The sequence below is a fragment of the Varanus komodoensis genome, unplaced genomic scaffold, assembly GCF_004798865.1.
Source record: "Varanus komodoensis strain SLA01 unplaced genomic scaffold, ASM479886v1 scaffold45, whole genome shotgun sequence".
Classification (NCBI taxonomy): Eukaryota; Metazoa; Chordata; class Lepidosauria; order Squamata; family Varanidae; genus Varanus; species Varanus komodoensis.
This window is the reverse complement of record NW_025336011.1, coordinates 6,192,186-6,217,148: the sequence shown is the minus strand read 5'-3', so window position 1 is coordinate 6,217,148 and position 24,963 is coordinate 6,192,186. Positions and strand designations below refer to the sequence as shown.

At 42.9% G+C, this 24,963-nt stretch overlaps 1 protein-coding gene across 1 annotated transcript; it reads right to left on the bottom strand.

Annotated features, from left to right (window-relative positions):
* Positions 1-2,505: 2,505 nt before the first annotated feature.
* On the bottom strand, positions 2,506-16,697 carry SNRNP70 (small nuclear ribonucleoprotein U1 subunit 70). The gene is made up of 10 exons (XM_044444612.1): positions 16,591-16,697; positions 14,827-14,983; positions 14,586-14,648; positions 13,938-13,992; positions 13,689-13,753; positions 13,435-13,497; positions 12,433-12,514; positions 5,701-5,802; positions 4,256-4,343; positions 2,506-3,398 (listed from the first exon to the last, which is right to left on the bottom strand). The coding sequence occupies exons 2-10, from the start codon at positions 14,971-14,973 to the stop codon at positions 2,747-2,749; spliced, it is 1,317 nt and encodes a 438-aa protein (XP_044300547.1). The 5' UTR covers positions 14,974-14,983; positions 16,591-16,697; the 3' UTR covers positions 2,506-2,746.
* Between the last annotated feature and the right edge of the window lie 8,266 nt (positions 16,698-24,963).

Here is a 24,963-nt window from a genome sequence, read left to right as displayed (position 1 = left end):
CCCAAAACATCTAGATGGCATCCCACTGGGGAAGGCTACTTTAGGGAGCTGTAGCCCAAAACATCTAGATGGCACCCCACTGGGGAAGGCTACTTTAGCGAGCTGTAGCCCAAAACATCTAGATGGCACCCCACTGGGGAAGGCTACTTTAACCCATGTGCCACGAGCAGTGCGACAAAACTTGCTATTCATTCAAGCAAGCAATAGCAGCAAGAGAAACTACACCCCACTTGCTCCTCCGTGGCAGGATAGGGAGCTCCGTTCTTTCTTGACTGAAGAGTTCTTTGCCCTAGCGAAGCCTACCAGCCTGCCTCAATGTGTATTACTAAGCTGGGCGGTGTCATGTTTTTCCCAATTTGAAGGAACAAATTCCAGGCTCCATTGAAGAATCAGATCTGGCCTGACCTCCTTATATAAAAGTCTGGTCTCTTATGCAAACATTTGTTACAGCTTTCAAAGGCCTAGAAAGGGAAAGAGATTTATATAAATAAATCTACATTGGAGATTTATTTAGATGATGATGCCAGGAAAGATGTGTTAAGAGCAGACATCAGCAACTGTTGAGAGAAACTTGCTGTGGCCTTCTCAACAAGTGATTGCGTGTCTTCTTGTTATTTTTGGTTTAATTATGCAACTAGTCTATTTTATGGTGGTTTCCAAAGTACTTCAAGTACACCTAGCAAATACACACATTGCACAAATGTAAGCCATCATCAGCCTTCTCTGAGTATGGCACATTGCAGTGTGTCAATAAAAGGTTCTGTTAAGATATAAGAGTAACACAGAAAAAGAAACGTTGTGCACGCCAGAGTTTTCGGATAGGAGCCAGTGTGGTACAATGGTTACAAGATTCAAATCTCCAGTGACCAATATAGAGCCTGCAGAGTGAAACTAACAGTGTCAGCCTAATCTCTCCCACAAAGCGGTTGTGAAGAAATAGCATAAGACCATTTCCCTGACCTGGCAAGTGCTGGACTACAAATCCCATTGTCCCAGTCAGTGCCCATGCTGGCAGAGGATGATGTAAGTTGTAGTCCAACACACCTGGCAGGCACCAGGTTGGGAAGGCTAGCATAGTGAACAGCTCGAACACAGACTAGCAGATGGCACTGCCAAGCAAAGCACAGTTCCTTCTTTTTATGCTCACAGCCTCCGTATGTTTCACCCACACAACCGCTGCCATCTCAGGCAGCAATACTCAATTTCCTCCTCCAGTCTCAGGTTTGAACCAGATGCATTTATCGGGCAAGCTTGTTCCTTTGTGAAATTTTGTTTGCAACAACTTGCTCTTCTATGAAATGAAGTCACACTGGAGGTGCAGCAGGGAAATGGGAAAATGAGCCATTAAAATGGCTTTAGCAGGGTAGCAGTGATGACTGTATCAAATGGAAGTGGGGTTATTAAGATTCTGGAAGAAAAGTAGGGTCCTAGTTAATTATTACAATCAAAAGTATTTCTACAGCCTTCATCTCAACCCAACCATTCTAAGATTTCTTGATTTTAAGGAGAAGTAATAACAAAAGCACTTACAAGCTTTGCTGCTGGTTAAAAAAAATCACTCACCCCCTACCGTTTCCACCTCTCTCCATTTCGTGCCAACTTTGGCTTTAGCTTTAGCTCTGAGCCACCAGCATTACCAAGGTTATATGTAAACTGTGATTTCCCAGGAGCCTTGAATGTGGTACTGAGGGCAATATTCAAATATTTCCCAAAGAATTTCTGCTTTCAAGTCTTATGCTTCTGAAGCCATACTTAAAATACATGAACAATACCTACAAAGATCTCAGAAGCTAGGAAGCTCTATATGCAAATACTTGATCTACACTCTTACCATAGCTTCAACAAATCTTCCACTTTTTAAAAAAATGTAGAAACAGGGAAATTAAGAAGAGTTCTGGAACTGTATTCAGTTTAGACAGGTTACAAGATTCAACTTTTCTTGGTATACAATTTGGATCAGCTGTGCACAGACAGTTTCTTTTAGCAATGAGTTATAGCTTTAATGCTTTGCTTCTATTGCTAAACACTCCATCTTGGCTGTTATCCCTTGTCCTCAATAATAATCCCACCTAAATATCTACCCTTGCCCCTAACCAACTTAATGCCATCATTAGGACAATTCCAGGTAAACTGAACTTACCTTCAGTGTGTTCAAATGATCTTCTGCTTACATTTTTTTGAGTAAATATAACCACTCACCAGAGCCACTCCCCTTTAAAGTAAGGCACTTCCTTCTAAGGTATTTGTAGCAATTAAGAAAACCTCCTATAATTGCAATGCACAGCCTGCAGTTTGCATGGGCTTTATGTCCATATCCAACCTTTGCTGCTTTGCAACCATTTCACCAAAAGCAAAAACCTACATCATTATTCAATTACCAGTAAAGATTCCAGCAACAGTACTTTCACATGTAAATGTGATCTTCTTTGTGGATCTTTGACCCACTTAAATGCTGGAATTTGGCACAGTATTTCTTCAAATATGTCAGTCTCAACACACTCCACATGAAGGAGAATACACTGAACACTTTATTCTTGTTTAAAGAAAAATATCCAAATACACAAGGAACTGCTGAAAGGTTACATGTTAAGAAGAAATGGGGGAGGACAAGTAGAAATGAAACACTTACCCTTCTAAATAAAACCAGTTAAAACCAGTTATCTCAACTGGCTGATGGGATCTTATTGGCTAGGCAGCCTGGGAGGCAGAGCCTCACCTTGCAGGGGCAAAGAAACGTCTCCATTCATCACTCCAGTGGAGGCTCCATCATGTATCCATTCTCAGTGGACAAGTAGCCATCAGCTGACTGCATGGATTCTTGGTCCAGGAACATATCCTGGCTGGTTTCCTCCAAGGCCTCTCCCATTCCATTGTCCTGCCCCCTGTCCTCCCGTTTCTCCCCACCCCGTTCACCCCTGTCACGCTTGTGCTCCCGGTCACGGTCCCTATCTCTGTCCCTATCCCTTCGGCGCTCTCTGTCACGCTCCCTATCTCGGTCTTTGTCACGATGACTGCGCCGCCGATCCCTCTCTCGATCCCTGTCTCTGTCCCTGTCCCTTTCTCTAGCCTTCTCTTCCCCTTCGGGCTTCACCTCCAGCCCATCTACACCCATCTCTCCAAGGGCAGCCTCATCAGGCGGGGCATCAGGTACTTCTGGCAGCTCCTCCTTCTTGTCTCTGTCACGGTCTCGTTCTCGCTTCCGGTCCCTGGAGCGACTACGGCGCTTGCGCTCCCGGTCTTTATCCTTGCTGCGTTCCCGGCTGCGTTTCCGTTCATCTTTCTCTCGACTCCGTGTCCGCCGCCGACGCTCCCGGGATCGGCTGCGACGGCGTTCCCGCTCCTTGTCCCGGTCTCGGCTGCGGTCTCGGCGATCTCGCTCCCGTTCACGGTCCCGATCTCTGTGAGAATTAAGAAAGAAAAAACATCCAAGGGAACTTTGTCAACAGAGAAAATAACCCTGTTTACCATGCCACAACATTGCATGAATGTAAGCCAATAAATGAATGTGGTGTCTATACAGGAATAAGAACACATCTAGGCTACAAAGTGGTTTGTAGTTATCCTAGCTTCTCTCAAAGTTCTGGGAATCCTAGTTCTGGTTAGAATTTTCCCTCAACTCTTAGAACAATAGCAGAACCCTTTGAGCCTTAATTTTACTAGACTGAACTGGTTTAAATCCAATTTAAATCTGCACCAAACTGCAGCCTAAATGTCTTCTGTGAAACGCCACAAAAATACACCTACGGCAAACCCTGCGAAAGGCTAGCCATCTGAGCTGCCATCACTAGTCAAAGAACATGGTTTCTTAATATCAGTTTCTTAACCTTATGATCAAGAGGTTTCCAAAACCATGAAGATAAAAAATGCAGCAATGGGTCAGAACTCCCTATCTCTTGCTCCCCTGACAGCCTATAAAATCAATTTTGTAAAAAACAAAAACAAAAACAAAAACAAAAACAAAACCACACACACAGGCAAATTATATAAGATGTTCAAATTCAATCATTCTTCAGCCTTTATGTGTAAAATTTAACAGCTGCTGCTGCAACTGATAAATGTCTAGTTTAATATATCTGGGTATCTGCTTTGGCTCTAAGTTCTCTTTACATTTTAGTATGCAGCAAGAACAACGATAAAACTTTGAATGAGAGTAGCCACCAGCAATTCTTCTGTTGCTCCCAGGATCAGAAATGAAGCCGCTGTACTGGTGCCAGAGGCACCCACTGCATTCTACTCCCCATACAGCTCAGCTCACCGTTCATCATAACGGGAAGTGTCATCCCGGCCTGAGTGTCTGATGTTGACGTCAGCCCCACCTCGCCGGGTACCACCGAGACCACCACCTGCAGAAGAGGTGAAAAAAAGGTTGGTTCTTTACAATTTCATTCACTCATTGTGAAAGCAAGAAGAAGAAATACCCTTCAGGAAGTTTTATATGCAGTGTACGCAGTTCTATTTAAAAATGGTATCTTGTGAGCTAAACTCATGTGAAGCCAGAGAGAGAGGAAGCAGACTCTCAAAAGTCCACCATCTCCAAGGATCTGAGTCACAAATGCTGTGGAAACTATTTTCCCCAGTGAACACACTTCCACTTTCCAAAAACGAGTTTCTGTCAAGCAAAGAGGGATCAACAGCATGGAATGTAAAGCTTGAGCCATCAGGTTAGATTCCAGGACTTGGGTAAGATTTCTTTGTTGTGTAACTGCACAGGATCCACAAGTAGTCCTCATCTAATCCAAAAGCCCCACAGAAAGCATCAACAGATGCCTGCCCAACATTACTGAGCTGAGAACAAGGTCCTTCCATCAGCCCTGCTAAAGTCCCCCCCACCCCCATGGAGATTCTCCTCCCTCAACTGTTATGAAAAGCTACCTTTTCCAGCAGGCTGTACTGAAGATAATGAGAAGGAAAAAGGAAGTCTATACCATCGGTCCTGCCAAAATAATTAATTTTCCCTCTTCTATCCCCATTCCTTTCTCCTTGAATGTCATGTCCTGTTAGACTGTAGGCCTGTGGGCAAGGACCATCTTGTTTGATTATATGTAAGCTCTTCTGAGAGACTTTGAGTAGTATCATAAAATAATAAAGAAATATTTCTAAGAAAGGAGGATGGATGAAGTTAAGGAAGCTTTCTCAAAAACTCAATTCATGAAATTCAATTCTTGGCTGGTGTGGTGATGAAAGAACCTGAAAGATTCAGGTTGTAGTCCCCATTCAATCATGAAACTCACTGGGTGATTTTGGGCCAGTCACTCTTAACCTAACCTACCTCACAGGCTTGCTGTTGTGAGAATAAAAAGCTGCCTTGGGTTCCTCACAAAAGAAAAGGTAGGATATAAATACAATGAAAGAATTAGAATTACTTGATTCTTAGCCTATCCATCCTTCATGACAGTGAACAGTGACAGTGAAATTGTTTCCCCTTCTTATATTAAAAAATTGACAATGTATATTTTCTCCTGACTTTAGGTTTCATTTTTTCTATTAGGCTCACTCAGATTCTTTCTGCCCATTTTCCTCTCCTCCTACTAAACACCACATTCTTCTAACAGTGAAGGCTGACACAAAATACAGCAGCCCAACAATTCTGCTGTGTTCAGAAAGCTCAGGCTAATGCAAGTATTCCAGCTTCAGGTAAGGACAGAAGTGGTCCAGAAGAGATGGCAACCTATTTGATCTAGTGCTTCCACACACACTTACCAAGTCTACGTGGACGCCATCCTTTCACCGTCCGGCCTCGCTCTACATCTACCAGCACCCGCCGGCCATCAATTTTTTTCCCATCGGCGTGCTTGTATGCCGCTGCAACAGATTAGGAGGGATATCCAGGGGAAAGGAAGGGCAAAGGGAATGGCCATTATCCACAGTGCACATAAATAAGCCCACCCTCCCCCAAGTACACATACCACACACGTAGTGGCCCCACTACCCTTTTGGCAAGGGATTGCTCCACATCTGTCTGGGAAGCACTGCCGCATCGAGCATTCTGCGAGAAAACCCGGACAGCACAGTGCTTGCCTTGCTTTAAGCAGCTAAATCCTCATGACCGTGGCAGTGATGGGTGGGGCTGGCAAACCCACCTCATGCGCTGCCTGAACACAGCTGCCACAGAGCCACAGGCCCCCTGAGCTGTGGAACAACCCCAGCTCCACCCCAAAAATACAGGCCCCCCAGCTTCCGCTGCAAAAAAAAGGAAGGTTATTGAGCAGTCAAGACATTCGCACTACATACATCACTTGCCCAGAGGGGAAAAGGGCTGGGTAGAAACAAGCAAGCCATCCACCCCAGCCCTCCCAGCTCACTTCAGAGTGGGCCAGGCTCTTCTGATCTTTCAGGAGCACCCCTAACCAGCCAGTCCCAAGATAGGCCATGCCAAAACCCCCACCAGAAGCAACAGCTCCTGCTGTTAAAACAAACAAATAATTGAAAAACAAACAGGTGAAGGGGAAAGGGGTGGAGAGAAGAGGGAGATAGTAATGTTGCATATGTTACGGAGGTAACAGAATGTTTGGCAGGGAAAAGAGAGGGTAGTACGCACAAAAAGGGTAAGAACACTCAGGGAACTGGCTGGCACCCACTTTCAACAACCCCAGCCCACTTCACCCCTCTACCCCACCCTTGCTGCTATCATCCCACTGCAAATCTCTAGGATGATTTTCAGGGAAGGGAAATGTTCTCAAGCCACTTGCTAGGGGTGGGGGTGGGGCGAGCACAGCTAACATGTAAAAAGGAAATAAAAGCATTTACCTGGAGAAACTACTTACAAAACCATTGCAACTTTTAACTCCTCAAACTCACTGCATCGGGCTGCTAGCGCTGGGGCCCGAGGCGCAGCTCCCCCCTGCCCGGGAGCCCCCGGCTGGGGCGGTATTTTGGGTTTGCATTTTAGCTGCTGAGCCGACCTTCCCTGCCTTACCTGTCTCAGCAGCGGAAGTCGGACACTCAGGCCCCCACCCCTGCCAGCCCCCAGCCCCCCCTCCTCACCCCACTCCCCAAACTAGGTAAAATTCTTAATTAAGAGCTTGAATTCCATTTATGCCTTTGGGGTCCTTACAAGCTTCATGGTCCCATATCCCACCAACTCTTAAAACCTACTAAAGCCATCCATTTGTGGCAATTAATCCAAGTGTAGCAAAAGGCCACACAATCAAGTACACTAGACACTACTAAATCTTCAACCCACACATTTTGGAAATATTTTCCTTTTAAGAATTTTCCTTCCAAATTCAAATAGCCAAATATTAGCTCTGTGTATGGGTAATTATAAAATGTTGGTGTCTTCAAAAAATGACTGTGTATTTATTTTGGGGATACTTTAAAAATCATTAAATGTATGGGGGAACAGTGTGCATACAGTTATTTTTAGAGGAAAAATGAAGTAAATATTTGTTTTTCAGAAAAATACATTTTAAAAACCAGCAAGGTTCACAAAGTCAACCATATGCATTTACTACATATTAAAAAGGGAAATCTTTCTCTTTGTGTAGACACATAAAAAAAGATAAATTCTGTCTTATCTCTTCAATATGTGCATATGAAGATAGATGTAAGGATCTTCTTCCCCCTTGCTCATATACTCACTGATAGAAGTGTAAATAGTAGTAGTGGCAAACCACCTTCTCAAGAGAAACAAATGGCAAAAATATTCCACTCTATGTAAGTGGGAAAAATATTCAGGCCAAAAAAATTAGATGATGATGATGATGATGACAATAATAGTAATAATATCATCCATTTCGAACAAAAGGCTTCATAAGAATAACGACTAACTGATCACCACAAAACATTTCCTGATTTACTCAGAAAAGCTTTGGCTTTTTTTTAAAAAGTCCAGAAATCAATCTCTTTGAGTGGAAGATGCATTTTTTCCAATTCTTTGTTATTCTCCCTGCCTCCATTTTTTAAACCATGGAGATACTTCAGCTCCTAAAAAGAGCCATGGAAGATGGTGATGATGATCTTGTCAAGCCCTAAAGTCAAACTCTGTCCAATGACCAATGGCAAAGACGTCATCCTGAGCTTTGAAGCGACCCATCATTGCTGAGAAACAGCAGCCAGTCTGTTTGGATGTTGGGGCATGATGACAGACCACCATCCCTTACAATAGAGCCTCCAAGTTAGTCTTATAGCTCATCTGCAGACAGGGCAATCGGCAGACCAAAGTCAGCAAGGGGCAGTCTCCCTGCATCATGTATTCACCACCATTTTATCGTAGGAAGGAGACGAAGCTGGGCCTTTTCCAATGAAGAGGTCAGTCCGTGGTTGGGAGAGTTGCAAAGTGCTTACCTGAAACCACCCTCAGTATTGCATCTTACCTTTTGGGGACATTTTACAATTAAGAACAATGGTCCTAGCATAAGACTCTCTTAACTTTTCTCAGGCCTTTCAAGGGCTTTTAGGAGATGTGGGGAATACCCCCTGGTATGATGGGAAAACTCACCTAGAACAATTCTGATATTACAATTAGGCTTGAAAGGTTACTATCCAAGCCTTTCCCCCATCTCTAAACTCCCAATTCAAAACTTTTAAATGCCAAGTTGGATCCTCTAACTCTTTTCATTTCTAGAAGAGGTCAACTACTGCAACCTCTAAAGATGAGCTGGTGCATTCATTTTTAATAAAGGAATCTTACTGCAAAGAGAAATTCCTATAATTCTTCATGCTTCAACATTATTACAAGGGACAGAGGCATGCCGACAGAAAGATATTTTGTTTGTTCTACTTCTGTCATTTTTATTGGACAGCTATACCTTTATAAGAACAAATACAAACACAAGAATGTATAGGAATAACTCATCTTGTAGCAAGATAGCTATGTAGAGAAGATGAACATGCAACTCTCTGAAAGTCACACCCACTTAACAGAGTTTAGTACAGCTAACACTCTGGACATTTTTTCTTATAGAACTGCAAGGCTGGGAAAGGACTTTTTGCATTTACAAAGTCCTTTGAGGAGCCAACAATGAAAGCTTGTCACCAACCACACAAGGCAGCTTACAGCTCCACTACTGAACACTTAGGTGCTGTTTGTTCCTGTTTGCTTACAGAAGATCCAAGGACAGATTTAACACTCCTTTGCTTGGATTCATAGGTCAGCAGTTATGCTTCAAGGGCAAAGGTGGATTGTTGCTTTAATTAACTTACAACCCAGCCAACTGTGCCCTACAACAAAGTACAGATACACACCAGCCTTTACAGTTTGTCAAAAGCAATAATATTAGGCTAAATTCCCAGAGGGTTAGCCACATTAATCTGCTGCAGCAAAAAACAAGTCTTGTGGCACCTTAAAAAACGAATTTATTCTGCCATAACCTTTTGTGATGACTGTCTAGTTCATCAGATGATATAAGATGCACTATTCACATCGTGAATTTGATGACTTGGACAGTGTCCATGAAAACTTATGCCAGAATAAAAGTATTTGACTTTAAGATATTGCAAGACTCTCAGTTGGTTAGGCTATAAGGTACTCTAGATCTTGTCTTGCAATAAAGGACAAGCTAAGTAAACACCTTTCAGAATGGCCCCTTCTAAAACCTTTAATGACATTAAAGCTCCTAAAGCCCAATGCTTAAAGACCTTTTCTAGAATGCATCCTTCCAACTACGAATTCAGGTTAGCAACAGAAGTCCTGAATTGTAATAACCCTCCCTCCTGGCATTCCTAGCTACTGACTGCATTGGGCAGTGTTGAAAACGCCAGATACTTCACAATTGAAAGAACTAAGCTAAAGGAGCCAGACAGAAAAGAAGATAACAAGAAAGAACAGCAAGGAATGTGTGATATCTGAACTGCCCTCTCTAGCAGTAATTAGAAACCCAGCAACATTGGTATAGTTGCCTGCTTGCATGTTAAAGCCCACATCAGGGAACTTACGATGTGGAACCTCTGTGGAGACAGACGTCCCAACCGTGTCCCACATGAAGGCCCATTATGGCCTTGGCAAGCCTTGCCAGGGGTAGCAAAAGGAATCCATCTACCCAGCTTTGTGCCCCAAGTCAGGCTAACTACCCAAACTGCCTCAACTTACTAACTGAAAGCAGAGCTCAAATATCCTCAGTCCCATTTCCTATCAATTGAAGGACCAAGAGCACAAGCAAAAATATGCACTCCCTCCTAAGAAACACACATCAGCCACTCAGGGCTTGTGCACACTTAATGTGTTTTAGAGGTGTTTACCAGAAATCATTCATCCCCAAGTTTGAGCAGAGGTAGGATGCAACTCTTCCTAGTAAATAATTTTAACCAATGCATTTCTGTACCTAGAAATAAAGAACTTCCCAGTACAGAAGTTAAAGGATAAAATGCAATGTGCCTGCCCAGCCCTTAGATGTCTCGACCTAACTGACATGCCCGCAATAATGGGGAAGAACTCTCCATCCCTAAGTACAATGTTTGCTCTATTTAAGCATCTCAGGGTATAAACTTGCTGTGCATTAGGTTAACATAGCTGTGCAACTAACTCAAAGGAAGGCTGCCTACGTCCTGAAGTCACCCACACCTCTTCAGTTCACACCTAAGTTGCCCAGTCACTTCCACACACCCCTCCTTGTCGAAGTGCTGCCTATTTTCAAAATAGAATTATGGAGGCTACATGCACAAATCTTTTTCAACTTAGGAGCTAGCAAACCTTGAGGTTTGGTAAGATACAAAAGAGCTGTGTATGTAGCGGGGTTATGTAAACACAAGCTGCCACACTGTGGCAACTGGCAAGCAGCTCTATCCCTCTAACACTGCAGATGCACTTGACAGTGCAATTGTTACTGGCCACAGATGACCAAGAAAGGCTACCTTTAAACAACCTGTTTTTACGTAAATTGGGAAGGTTAAGTGTTTCCCCACGCTTCTAAGGAGCACTAATCAAATTCAGTAGAAACTTTAATCTATGTTTATAAAAATATGCTGAGGCTCTCAGATTAACCTCAAGCCTTATTAACATTTGTTTCTACATAATTAGATTAACATTAAAATTATTCAATATGGTATAAACATTTTTACAAAGAATGGTTAAGTGATCCTCAAATATTGATTTATTCTAATTAGTAAGAAAAGAGGAAATACTTATTTTGACCTAGTCATTCTGAGGTGGTACCAGATGTGCCAATTTCCATCAGTTTCATCTGGGGCAAACAGAAAGGCATTAAGATACCCAACATCTTTCATCTCTCTGAACGTCACTTCAAGGTTGCCAACCTCAGTTCTATATACTGCAGGAACTATAAATGGCATATGTGTGGCTTGGAGAGGGAGGGTTAACTCAGGATATTTGAGCCCTACCAAAGAGGGCTGACCTATTCTTCCCTCCCTCCCCAGTGAATTCATGCTGCAAAATATAGGGCCAACAATATCGTATGAGGAACCATTTCTCCTTCTCCTTCCACACTGCAAGAGAGCACCACAGAAGCCAGAAGAGAAATACGTTCCCCAACCCCTTCCTTCCCTCCACCCCTAACTAAGCTATGTTACCTAGCATCTGCCTTTGACCTGGCTTGTGTATAGAAGTGTGTTGGGTACTGAGGTTTCTTACCAATTATACAAACCCTTATACCAACCATACAATGAGATGTTGTAAAGGGGAAGCATAAGGATCAGCTGCAAGCCAGCAGTGGCAATAGCCATCAGAAAGGTGGCTGCAGTGACAATAAGAACACAGAATTAATACACCCCGCTCACAACACGCCTCTCGACAACAGCATCTTTTCAAAACACAGCTTCAGGTCAAAGTTACACTTGCTTTAGCAGAACTTCTTCACAGCATTCATTCTCCCTCTTAAAAATAACAGAAAGGAGATGGGCAACAGTTCAGAGTGAGGGGGCAGCCCGTATGACCCTGCTGGGTCCCATAACGCAAACAGTAACTTTAGCCTGCTCAAAACAATATTAGCAGGACTAGCTGCTCACCCTCAGCCTACAAGATCCCCCCGCCCCCAAAAAACACAAGGGAATTATGGTGAGTCAAGAGGTGAACTGTTGCCTGTATTACTTTAGTACACACAATAAATTTGCAGCACCCCAGCTACGTTAATTTGCTTTCACAACAAGACAAAGAAATGGAAGTGACATGCCCAGCAGAGAGAGCTCACCTGTAGCAGCAAACTAAGATTTCCAACACCGAATCCACTTGAATTATAAAATCTATACAGAGAAGGGGGTAAAAAGTCTTCCCTTCTAAATGCAACTGTTAATATGATTTAAATGATCCCCTTGAAAAACTATCAGGGCCAGATTAACGGAACTTGGGTGCTCATTAAACCAAGCAAGGCTCCCCAGCTCTGTACTTACCTGTTGATGGGGAGCCCAAGCCCTCAAATAGCTCAAGGGCTTTGAAAAATTAAAGAACTTTTACAAAACACATGCTTTGTTAACAAGATTTAATTTATAAAACACATACACAAAAGACACAAAAGCACCCAAGAAAAGGACTGTACTTACAGTGCATGTCACGCTCATGTTCATATTCGATGAAGGCGTAACCACGTGGCTTGCCGGAGTGCTTATTGTACACCATGTAGATCTGAGAAGAAATCAGCAATGACAGGAAAAACTGAGATGAGGCCACCTCTAAGCAAATTAAATTAACACAGGAATTTCAACTGAGTCCCAAAAAAGTACCACCTTAGAAAACCCCATCACTTAAAAGTCAACCACTTGTATTAGCACCCTCTCACTTCCAAGTTCCGTTGCTAACCTTGCTCTCTGTGGTATCGTTGAAGGAACAATTCCATACAATACCTCTCTGATAGAGAAAAATATCATTCATTATACAATTCTTTTAAAAGAAACCTAGCAATTCCCACTTCCCCTTCTCTATAGTGACAGGGCTACAGAGAAAGGGAGGGGAAGGCACAGAGTTAAGTAAAGAAATGGATCTCAGGGAATAATATCTACCATGGATGAACAAGCTTCCAGGGGGGGAAAAAAAGAAAACTGCTGCATTATGGGACTTCTGGAGGCCCCCACAAAGCACTTCCACTTCCATTGCTCCCCACTAGCACTATGAATACAATGAGCTTGTAAAATGGAGAGAGAAAAATGACCCTTAAAAATCAGACTCAGCTTACATGAAATGAGAAAACCAAAGAGGAACAGACATGTGCAATACTTCTAGTAAATATATTTCAATGAAAATAACCGTTGATTTGAAAACTACCATATAAGGGGAAGAAGATTAAGACTCCTAATAGAAGAGGGAGAAGTTAAACAGGAATGTGTCTTCAATCTAGAAAATGGGTAAACCTCAACTCCTAAGTTCACCTAAGTGAATTCTCCATGAAATTAGGCAGGTTATAGGGTTAAACAAATGAATTCCACCCAACTGTGAAATACTGACCTGCAAAATTCAGGTCTTGGCCTGAGTTGCCCATCAAGAAACTTAAGGAAAATAAGCTAGGGTGTCTTCTTCTAAAGAGACTGAAAAATAATTTACCCACTTACTCTTTTTATAGGTCCATAGACTTCAAATTCCCGCCTCAGCTTGGATTCTGTTGTATCATAGTTCTGCAAAGGAAGTGGGATGCCAAATGAGAAGGCAGAAAGACCCTACTGGTTGAAAGCTGAAGACATAAGCCCACCTAAGGCTGTTGAAAAAGCCATTTAATTTAATTCATATCCCAGCCCCTCCTTAAAAAATTGTGAACAACATATTTGAAACTAAACATTGGGCAAAGGAAAAAAAAGAGGTTACTTACAACTCTGGCCACAAAGAGTGTCTTGAAGGCATCTCCTTGGGCATTGGGATCGTTGTGAGGGTCCCCTGGTTGGAAAAATAAGTCACCAAATATTATGTGAAGGAAAGAAAAATATATTGCTCTGTTTTTCCTCTTATATCTGCCAACACTAGGTCCTGTCACTATGAAACATTAGAGCCACTGCAGATATATTAAAACAGTGACATGACTTTCATTAATTTAATTCCTTCCCACAACTCCACAACTTACACATCTTCAGCTCACTCTCAACCTCTTGCTGCCGGCGCTCAATCTTCTCTCTTCTCTGCAAAGAAATGGGGAAAAATCAGTAACATCATATTACCCAGACCAGTTAAACACACATATCTTTTTGCACCCTACTGGGACCATCCATCTCAGCTGCTGCTTTTTCTTTCTTTTCGAGACTACCAGCACATAACCAGGCACAGAATTCAATGTATTCTCTCACACAATCTAGAATCATGCTTACATATAACACGGGTTTTTATACACAAATGAGAGAAAACAGACACACTGCCCCAGGCATGGCCACCACCTCTGCTTTTTATCAAAAATCTCTGATTCATTAATAGATCACATGGTATGCAAACCTGGAACTGGACTGCTAGCAGTAGGACAATCTAGCAGTTAACCAAACAAATCATGTTGTTTTAGCCCTTGAACGACTCAACACTGTGGGTGCACACATCACACTCAAAAATGCATGAACAGGTTGTTGATTAAAAGTGGAAGTAGCAAGTGTGGAGAAGGCAAGGCACCTGCTTTCTCCCACGACACTCTGATGGTCAACCTCTGGGCTGTTATTACATGTAAACTGGCGTAAGGAGTCCTGCATCAAAGCTAATGTTGCTCTAATCTACACACTAGTATGCATACCTTCCGTTCCATCCGTTCCTCCCGGGTCTCCGCACGAGTGGGTGGAGGAGCATCGCGTGGGTCCTGGAAGAGAGAGCTCATTTTTAATAACTGACTCTTAACATATAATAAAGGAGACACACACAAAGTATTGAGAAAGCGCTTACTGCTGTAACAGTCATTCTGATTCTGTAAGCACTAATCAATGTCCTAACAAATTACCACAAGCCTGAGACAGTCAGGCCAATCCTGAAGAACTCACCTCAAACTCTCGAATGTACGGAGCAATGCCACAGTAGGGCTGATTGTGGTGCTTCTCATGGGGCAGTTTCTCCAAAGGGGGCAGATAGGGTATAGGATCCCGAGGAGCAAATAGCGCCAATAGATTTGGGGGTAGAAACTGCGTCATTTTGGAAAACCTGCCATAAAGGAAAAAAAAAAAGAAAGAAAAAACTGGAGAATTTCAGATCAAAGCAAAGATGGCTGATGCAGCCATTGCCCTAACATTTTCATCATAGAAATGGAATAACTATTATGAATCCACATACACATGGAAAATTTAAATTTATAAAGCAAGGGAAATGTGCCCAAAAGGTCAATTCTGCCCCTAAGCTGGTGTTATATGGACTCTCATTACATCCCTATACAGCTTAACTCCAAAGTAAATCCCACCATTCTCACTTCAATATCTGCCATCTCTTACCTTCCTCTCTTCATATAAGCCTTTATATTCACCTGCTATTCCCACCATTTACCCCTCAAGTTAATTTGGTCTATAACTCTCAACACTGTTGACCATTGACCATGTTGGTTAGGGCCAATCAGAACTGTAGCCCAAGGTATCTGGAAAGCCCTGGTTTAGGAAAAACTGGCTCACACTATGCCTTCCTAGCAAACCTACAAACACTTGTGTTCATGGGGAAATCAACAGCACTTAATAATTGAGGTAAGGAGTGCACTGTACAATTCTGAGCTTTGAATAAGAAAATTTTCAGTATGAACAGAGACCTGGCCTGGCAGCAGGTAGTAGAATCTTGAGTTGGTAGAGAGGGCTATACCACTTCAGATGATGCATGGGGGACTTGCTATTTTGTAGTTCCGCCTCATGTACAAAATGATACTGTGTGTGAGTAGGTCAAGACTAGCAAAAAGAAGGCTTCTAGTCTTGATGCCTCTTTACAATGTCAGGTCTTTCCCCCACATTCTTTCAGGGATGAAGAGTATTCAAACATGTGATTCCCCCCAACTGCAATCACAGGAGGTACAGCCCACTTTATCACCTCAGGATTCCAACACCTGCCAGATGGACAGAGAGCTCACTTAGGTAAGCTTTAAGCACATCACACACTCAGCTTCAGCTCCATTTGCAATGGTGGGCGGAGGGAGTAATCATACAGCAATACCTACATTGCAGGGTTGTTGTCAGGTTCCCATAAGTGGGTGAAGAGGTTTGAATACTTGCACATATGCCTTTCCCTAAGCTGGTGCCTTCCACATAGTCTGGATTACAACTCCCCACATTCCCCGGTCAGTCAGGTTGATGGGGGGAGTTGGAAGTTATAACCAAAAAATCTAAAGCACCGGTTTGTGGAAAGGCAAATATGCGCGCGTGCATTATCACAATGTATTATTATTACTACCACCCAGCAGCTTCCTGGATCTTCCCTTCCCCCTTCCGATTCCTCGCCCACGATCTCAAGCTTACCTCTTCCTTCCTTCGTGCAGTGGTCAACCCCTGCCCCCGTCCCCAGGCCTCCTCCCAATCCAGATCAATGTATTTCTCCCTAGACTCGCACCAACCCAACACCCCCTCGTTATACGCAAGCCTCTCCCTCTGGCCCAACCACACGCGCGCGTGACAGACAAAAAGACAAGATTGTCCTTCCCCACACATGCACACGTAGCAACACCAGCCCCGGACCCACCCAGGCGGACCGCGTCCCCCCCCCCCCACACCCACACTCTCTCTCTCTCTCTCTCTCTCTCGCGCGCTCCCTCTCAGCCTCCCCCTTGCCGCAGTATTCACCCTCACTCTCCGACCGCTACTCGGCGACTCCCGCCGCCTCAGGCTGGGCCTACTCGGCGCTCCTTCTACGCATGCTCGGCTGGGGGTCTAGCCGTCGTGCCGAGATCCTTACGCACCGGCTCTTGTTTCTCTTGCTGTTCTTATTGATCCTTCCGCGCAAGGTATCCCGTTGGGAGAAAGTGCGTGGAAGAGCTGGGAAAGTAGTTCCTTTGACAAGGCAGGGCGAAAGTGGCCCAAAGTCTGGTTCCGAAACAGCGAGAACCTCTCAGCCTGAAAGAGGCATCAACTTTCTTTGGGTAAAGTTGGTAAATGACTGTCGTATGCTCTACAAGATTGTTAATTGACTCAACACAAGCCTATTGTGAACTTGGCTAGGAGCTTGATCTCTGGTTTAGCAGCAGCCTATTTGGTTTGGGACCAGTTAATGTATTACGCTAGTGAGCAAGTGAGGTAAAGGAGTGCCTTGTTCCGGATGAAGTTTTTATGGTGCAATCACAGTATGTCATTTGTGGACTACACATAACATTGATGCACAAATCAGTAGGTATAACCTACACAGATACAACCATGCAAATATCAACATATAGCTGGATCAGAAAAAAGAATCATTTTCTTTAGACATCAGCATGTGTGCATCCTTGAAATGCAGCTGACACAAACCAGTCACCATTCCGGAGACACCAAGCCGACACTTAACAGATAGCAGCCCAAACAAAGGGTAATTCACTCCACCCTTCCTCCTCCTCCTCAGAATAACAGCCCATCCTCCTTTCCTCCTTGAAAGAATCTTCTTTCTCTTTGCAATGCACGTTGGAAAGTTCATGTAACTTTTCACTTCTGTAACCTATTAGAAAGTGTTAGCTGTGTTACTATAACCCTTTAATGATCAATGTATAAAAGGACCAACTGAGGACTGTTCAGGTGCACCATCTGGAATGATTAGTTGGTAGCTGGTTATTCTCAATCATAAATCCTTTAAAGAAAACCTTCCCCTGTTATGTATTTTGGGCATCAACATCTTCCACTTGTAAAGGTACCCCATTGGCCAACAACTTTTTCCATTTTTCTTTCCACAAATACATTTAAAATAAAAGTGTTTCCAGTCCTAGTGCTAATGAGCAAAAGAGAATTTATTTATTTATTTATTTATTAAAACATTTTTATGCCGCCCCATTCGCCGAAGCCTCGGGGCGGCTTACAACATAAATAAAACAATAAGTTAAAATATCAATATAAAATAATCTTAATTAAAACACACATTATAAAATAAGCCGCCCTGGCCAGATAAAATTCAATTGTATTTAGCATTTAAAATGTTGCTTAAATAAAAAGGTCTTAGCCTGGCGCCGAAAAATAATGACGGCGCCAGGCGGACCTCTCTGGGGAGCGCATTCCATAACTTAGGCGCCACCGCTGAGAAAGCCCTTCTCCGAGTAGCCACCCTCCTAATTTCTCTCACGGAGGGCTCCTGGAGAAGGGCCTCTCCCGCCGATCTCAGGGGGCGACTGGGCAAATATGGATGTAAGCGCTCCTTCAGGTAACCAGGACCCAAGCCGTTTAGGGCTTTATAGGTCATTACCAACACCTTGAATTGGGCCCGGACTTCAATGGGGAGCCAGTGAAGCTGACGGAGAACTGGAGTCATGTGAACATAACGTCCAGTCCCCGTCAGCAGCCTGGCAGCTCTATTCTGAACCAATTGAAGTATCCGGACCGTCTTCAAGGGTAGCCCCACGTAGAGCGCGTTACAGAAGTCAAGACGGGAAGTCACCAGCGCATGAGTCACTGTTGCAAGAATGTGCCTTAAGGTTCAAAAGCACTCCAAACTCATCATATACTCAATGACAGTCAACCCCTGTGTGGATTAGGGAAAACGTTCTTTCCAAATACCAATATAAGCAAAGATGGCCCAGCTAAAGCTAGTCATAACCAGTCTAAACTGGAACTAGAAAGCTAGGACAATGGGAGGAGCAGAGATTGGGTGGGTGCTGCATAGGAACTTTGCTTTGCTTGTGTGTATGTAGTCTCCTTTATTCTGGAATAAAATGGCCTCCTTTTGAAGAAGTTGTCTTGACTGGTTTGTTATTGGTCAGGCATACCAGGCAAACTCACAGCCTTATGAGGCTTCCTAGATTTGGGTAACACATCTGAGAAGGGCTTTACCACAGGATTCTACCAATCTGACCTGGCTTATTTGGCAGTCGGTCTACAGCTTCAGTTCAGTGGCAAGTTGCATTACATTTGGCTTGAAGGAAAGCCAAGGTGGTTTCATTCTGAAAAAGCACTTTCTCTGAGAATGTTGGATATGGACATCAAGGAATATTTTTATTATTCATTAAATTTATACCCCACATTCCTCCAAAGAGCCCAAGATAATGTACCTGGCGGTCATCTTCTCCATTTTATCCTCACAACAACCCTGTGAGATAGGTTGAGAGTCAAGAACTCACCCAGAGTCACCCAGTGAGCATCATGACCAAACGGGGACTAAAACTTGGTTCTTCAGGCTCTCAGTCCAACACTGTAACCACTACACCATCCAGAATGTAAGAGCCATGATGGATAGGATTAAGGGTCCACCAGTCAAATATACTGCTTACACAGAGGCGGCCTACACATTCATGACATACTTGAATTCCTGATTCTAAAGGAAGCACAAGCCAAATGTAGCCAAACATGTACCCTGGACTTTAGGAAAGCCAATTTTAATAAAGGAACTGCAGGTGGCATAATGGTTTAAACTGCTGTGCTGCTGGGCTGGTTGATCAAAAGGTAGCCTTCTGTAACGTGCTCTATGTGGGGCTGCCCTTGAAGACGGTCCGGATACTTCAATTGGTTCAAAATAGAGCTGCCAGACTGCTGACGGGGACTGGGCATTATGTTCACATGACTCCAGTCCTCCGTCAGCTTCACTGTCTTCCCATTGAAGTCCAGGCCCAATTCAAGGTGTTGGTGATGACCTATAAAGCCCTAAACGGCTTGGGTCCTGGTTACCTGAAGGAGGGCTTACATCCATATATGCCCACCCGCCCCTTGAGATCTGCGGGAGATGCCCTTCTCCGGGAACCCTCCGTGAAAGAAATTAGGAGGGTAGGTACTCGGAGGAGGGCTTTCTCTGCGGTGGTGCCCAATCTATGGAATGCGCTCCCCAGAGAGGTCCGTCTGGTGCCGTCATTATTTGTTTTTCGGCGCCAGGTGAAGACCTTTTTATTTAAACGTCATTTTAATTGTTAATATTATTTGCTTATTTTATCTGGCCAGGGCGACTTATTTTATATTGTTAATTTGTTGTATATTTGAATGTTTTAGATTTTAATTTTATGTTGTGAGCCACCCCGAGGCTTCAGCAAATGGGGCGGCATAGAAATGTTTTAAATAAATAAATAGCCGGTTCAAATATGTACAACGGGGTGAGTACTCCGCCCCCTAGAGTCAGGCATGGCTGGGCTTAATGTCAAGGGGAAACCTTTACCTTTAATCTTAATAAACTCAGATCAAGGATAAGTAAAATCCCCTGGCAAGTTATTCTAATGAGAAAAGGAGACCTAGGTGGATAGATTTTTTAAAAAGAAATGTTAAAGACACAATGACAAACAATGCCAACAAGGAAAAGGGGCATAAGACAACACAAGAAGCCCATGTGGCTTCACAAAAAGCCTAGAGATGAAACAAAAAAGGACATGTATAGGAAGTGGAAGGAAGCCCAGCTTACAAAGGAAGAGTACAGGCACATAGCACAGAATTGCAAGGATGGTGTTAGGAAGGCTAAAACTAGGGATGAAGTGAGGCTATTGAGGGATGCTAAAAGCAACAAAAAGCCTTCTTCAGGTATGTCCAAAGTAAAAGACAGAGGAAAGAAATGGGGGTTTAACTACTCAGTGTGGATGGTAAAATAACAGATGACAAAAAAGGTAGAAGTGCTTACTTCCCACTCTGGCTCGATCTTCTCCCAAAAGAATATCTATGACCTTCCTGATGAAGTGGAAGTACAAGCTGAGGGAACCAGATGGAAGCTCAAGATTGATAGGCAAATGGTCAAGGATCATCTAATCAGGTTGAATGAATTCAAATCTCCAGGGCCCATTGAACTCCCCCCTAGACTCATAAAAGAGCTGGCAGAAGAACTATCAGAAACAATGTCTATTATCTTTGAGAAATTGTGGGGGAAGGCGGATGTGCCAAATGACTGGAGAAGGGCTAAAGTCTTCAAGAAAGGAAAAAGAACAACAACCTGGGAACTACCGGTCAGTCTGAAATCAATCCCTGGGAAAATTCTGGATTATAAAGCAGTCAGTCTGCAAACCCCTTGTGAACAATGCAGTGATTACTGGAAGCCAACATGAATTTCTCACAAACAAATCCTGCCAGAGTAAATTGATTTAATTTTTGATGGGGTAACCTCCCTGATGAACAATGGGAATGCTGTAGACATAGTATATCTTGACTTCAGCAAAGCTTTTGGCAAAGTGCCCCATGATATCCTGATTAGCAAACTAGCAAAAAGTGGGCTAGATGGAACAACTATCAGGTGAATCCACAGTTGGCTACAGAATCAGACTCAAAGAGTGCTCATCAATGGCATCTTCTCAACTGGGGAGAGGTAACAAGTGGGGTACCTCAGGGTTCAGTCCTGGCTCTTTAACATTTTTATTAATGATTTGAATGAGGAAGTTCAGGGAACAATTATCAAATTTGCAGATAACACCAAACTGGGTGGGATAGCTAATAATCTGGAAGACAAAATAAGATTTAAAGTGACCGTGCCAAGTTGGAGCCCAGAATGAAATTCAGTAGAGACAAATATGAAGTTCTGCACTTGGGAAATAGAAGCCAAATGCATCATTGCAAGATGAGGAATACTTGGTTCAACAATACAGCAATTGAGAAGGATATTGAAATCGTAGATGACGAGCTGAATATGAGTCAACGATGTAATGTGGCTCCAAAAAGGGAAAATGCTATTTTAGGTTGCATTAATAAAAGTATCACTTCTAAATTATGTGAAGTACTAGTTCCACACACAGGCACATATATGCGTATATAATATTCACTGATGCAGGTGAAGAAAAGGGATGGGAGCCCAAAGAGACTGGGAATGGAGCAGGTCAGAATACAATGGGGTAGGACAGTGGACACCATGCAAATATCCAAAATCACAGAATCCAAAGGAAACAGCACATACTCTTCCTCTAGCTTACACTGGCCTTCAACACACAGCAGCTGTCAGCCTTTGAACTGAATTAACTGGCAGCAGGTGGCACTGTTTGACAATGTTTCAGAAATACATCAGCAGTATCACTAGGATATCTGAGGATTTTGTGTTAGCGAATAATGGCAACATATCTTGTTTGCAATCCTGAATGCAAACACAAGCAGAAGTATTTTTTTGGAGGGAGAAATATTCACAGATTCCTAAATTTGTACTCCCATTTGAACAAGTAATTTTTGAGGTGCACTATGAAATGCTTATTTCTCTCCAAATACTCATGTTCATGCTGTAATCAAGCAGAAATAATGTAAGCACTTTTGGAAAATACACACTGGAATCCACACTTTTCATGCTCAAAATGCACACCTAGTCTGCTTGATTGATCCAAAAACTAGAATGAAAACAAAAATGGGAGCAAGCCAAAATGAGCTTCAAAGTGATTTTTGAAGTATTTAGGTAAGTTTGAAAATTCCTGGATCTCCCAGCCCTACTCATCAGAAGACTTTGTCGTCTAGAGTAAGGGGTAGCAGTAATAAAGCAGTGCACATGTTTCAAGGCCCCTGGACATATGATGAACCTGCTCTCTTTGCATTGCGTGCCTGTATGCGTAGACCAAGTTCCCAGAAAAGGTTTAGAACTAAACACTAGTATCTTTAGCAGTCTCCCCATAGTGGTAAATATGGGGAAGTGTCAACTCCGAATGCACCACTCCCAAGCCACCACAAAGCAACTGGCTGAGCATTAAGAGCTGAGAATGTGTGACAGCCAGAGTTTTGACTTGCCCTATATTTTTCTATGTGGGCTTCCAGAGGCTTTTATATAGTGCTGGAATTGTATGGCCAATCTAAATGATGACATCATCATCTCAAAGCCCTCTTCCATTTCCCCACCACTTGTCCCATCTTTTCCCTTAAAGCTGAAAAACCACTAAGGTAAGAAAGACAGAATGATATCTTCTGAGCAGTCATGCTAGAAGCCCTCCATCTGGAAGCTTCCTGTGTAAAGGGGAGCACAGAAGCAAGGAACAGTGCAAGGGAACCTGGAAGTGAGCTTAACCAAATCCTGTGCATTTGACCGTCACCAGTTAAAAAACCATTCCAGTTGTTCTACAAGTTACATCAAGAAGCAAAGGGAAAGCCAGGAAGGCCTTCCATGGTGGGTAGCTGGAAAAAAGCAAGAGAGCTCCATGTGGTATAAGAAGGGCATTCATGTGGTTGGAATTCATGTGATGAGCAGTAATTTGTAATGCACACTCTCTTTTAAGATATTTTGCCCTAGTGCAACTCCTTGCCATTGCTTTCACAAAAGGAAAATATATATATATTTTTAAAAAACCCTATCAGAGAGCTAAAAACTAGAGCTTGCTAGTCTGCAGCCAGGGGGTCAGGACCCACTGCTGAGTTGCAGATGAACTTATGGTGAGTTGCACCAGCAGCACAACCATCAAGTAAATATAGAGTTTAAAACAATAAGAATTGGATCCCCAAATGCAAATTTGGATCAAAGATGAGTCACAAGCCTGAAAAGTTTGAATACTGCCAAACTCTAAAATACATCTTTAATCATACCAGGCCAAAAGTATGTCAATATAAAATATATATTTCTAGTTTGCCAAAACTTTACTAAAGAGGGGACTTGTGCAAGGGAGTGCCACAGTCTGGGTGCTACAGCTGAAGCAGCACTGTCCAATCTCTCAACCTATTGAGGTTCCAGTGGCAATGCCATACAGAATAATTTTGTTTGTTTGTTTCATTTCCATATGATACACAGCTGAAGCTCTCTGGGTGGTTTACAACAATCCATAAAAACAAACAATAGAGATGTGATAAAAGCATCAGAAAATCAGAAAAAATAAAATTTTAAAACAGATTAAAATTTTAATACATACCAAAGAATGATTCTGCAAAACACCTGGAAGGAGTAATACTGGTCAAGCCCCTGGGTGTTTTTAAAGACCTCAGAGAAGAGGGCTGCCATAACTTGGAGCCAAAGTGGGCCCAGAAGCAAACGGACAGCCAGTGTAGGTAGGTCAGAACTGGGCCTTATGTGTTCAGACCTACAGGTCCTGGTTGTTATTCTGGCTGCTGTTTTCTGCGTGAGCTGCAGTTTCAGAACAATCTTCAAGGGCAGCCTCATGTACAATACAATTAATACTGTACTGTAATTATTATTATTTATTAATTAATAAATACTCTAATAATATTCTCCAAAAAGTTGACCTTGCAGACCTCCATACAAGTGTCAGAGAAGAAACTCCAGGCTTTCTGGTACTATCTGCACAGTGTAGGTAAAAAGTATTTATTACTGACGATCCGCATGAATCATCCACAGAGAAACATGGATGAGTTCATGAGCTGAATCCAAAGTCAGTCTTATTTTGAGTAAATCTATTGAAAAGAATAGAGCTTCACTAACTTAAGTCCCATTTATTGCAACAAGTCTACTCTGAATAAGGCTAATATTGGATGCAACCTTGTGTATTTCTGATTTTTGATCTTCCAAAATAAATCATTTCTAGCATGAACTGGGAGTACTCCACTTTTTTCTCTTCTTGCACTAATAAGCACTGACTTGAGTGTAGAGTGACCAGGTGTCCTATATTGCAGAGGTAATCCTCTATTTTGGAAATGACAGTCTTCTATTTGAAAGTGACCTCTGTTTGACAGGCTGCTCTAGCCAAAATCTAATTTAAAGTCAAAGAAGCACCAAGATGGAAAGGCAGAGAAGAGAGAGTATTTATGTCTAAATAGTAGTTGCTATTTCTAAATTAGCACCTATATAAATGTAGCTATGTAACTGTTATGCAAACTGGTGCTTTCAGTTTTGGAGATGCTGTTTTGATGAGTGGCCTAAATCACAGCCAATAGTTGGCCCTGCTACTCCTGGCAATGGATTGGAAATGTGGCTGCTGACCCTGCAACAAGGCACATTCTCAATTCATTCGTAGTCCCAGAGGGCTGTCCCAAGTCACAGCAGACAACGATAATGTGTGGTTATAGGAAGGACTGCTGTATGAGTGCCGTCATTTCCCAAAATCACAGTGGACACATATTGGCTGGGTTCATGTGACACATTAAACCTTCTGGGAACTTGAGCCATGCATGCACCCTGGTTAAAATTCCTCTGTGCCTAACAGACAATCAGACACAGCGGTTCTGTGTGCC

What these genes read in the sequence shown, in the direction of transcription:
- SNRNP70 (XM_044444612.1), bottom strand. Translation starts at nt 14,973, where the DNA reads ATGACGCAGTTTCTACCCCCAAATCTATTGGCGCTATTTGCTCCTCGG. An exon ending in TGAGAGTGAGCTGAAGATGT is followed by an intron (nt 13,754 to 13,937) that starts GTAAGTTGTGGA and finishes TTTTCCAACCAG; the next exon opens with GGGACCCTCACAACGATCCC. An exon ending in ACATGAGCGTGACATGCACT is followed by an intron (nt 5,803 to 12,432) that starts GTAAGTACAGTC and finishes AATCTGTTGCAG; the next exon opens with CGGCATACAAGCACGCCGAT.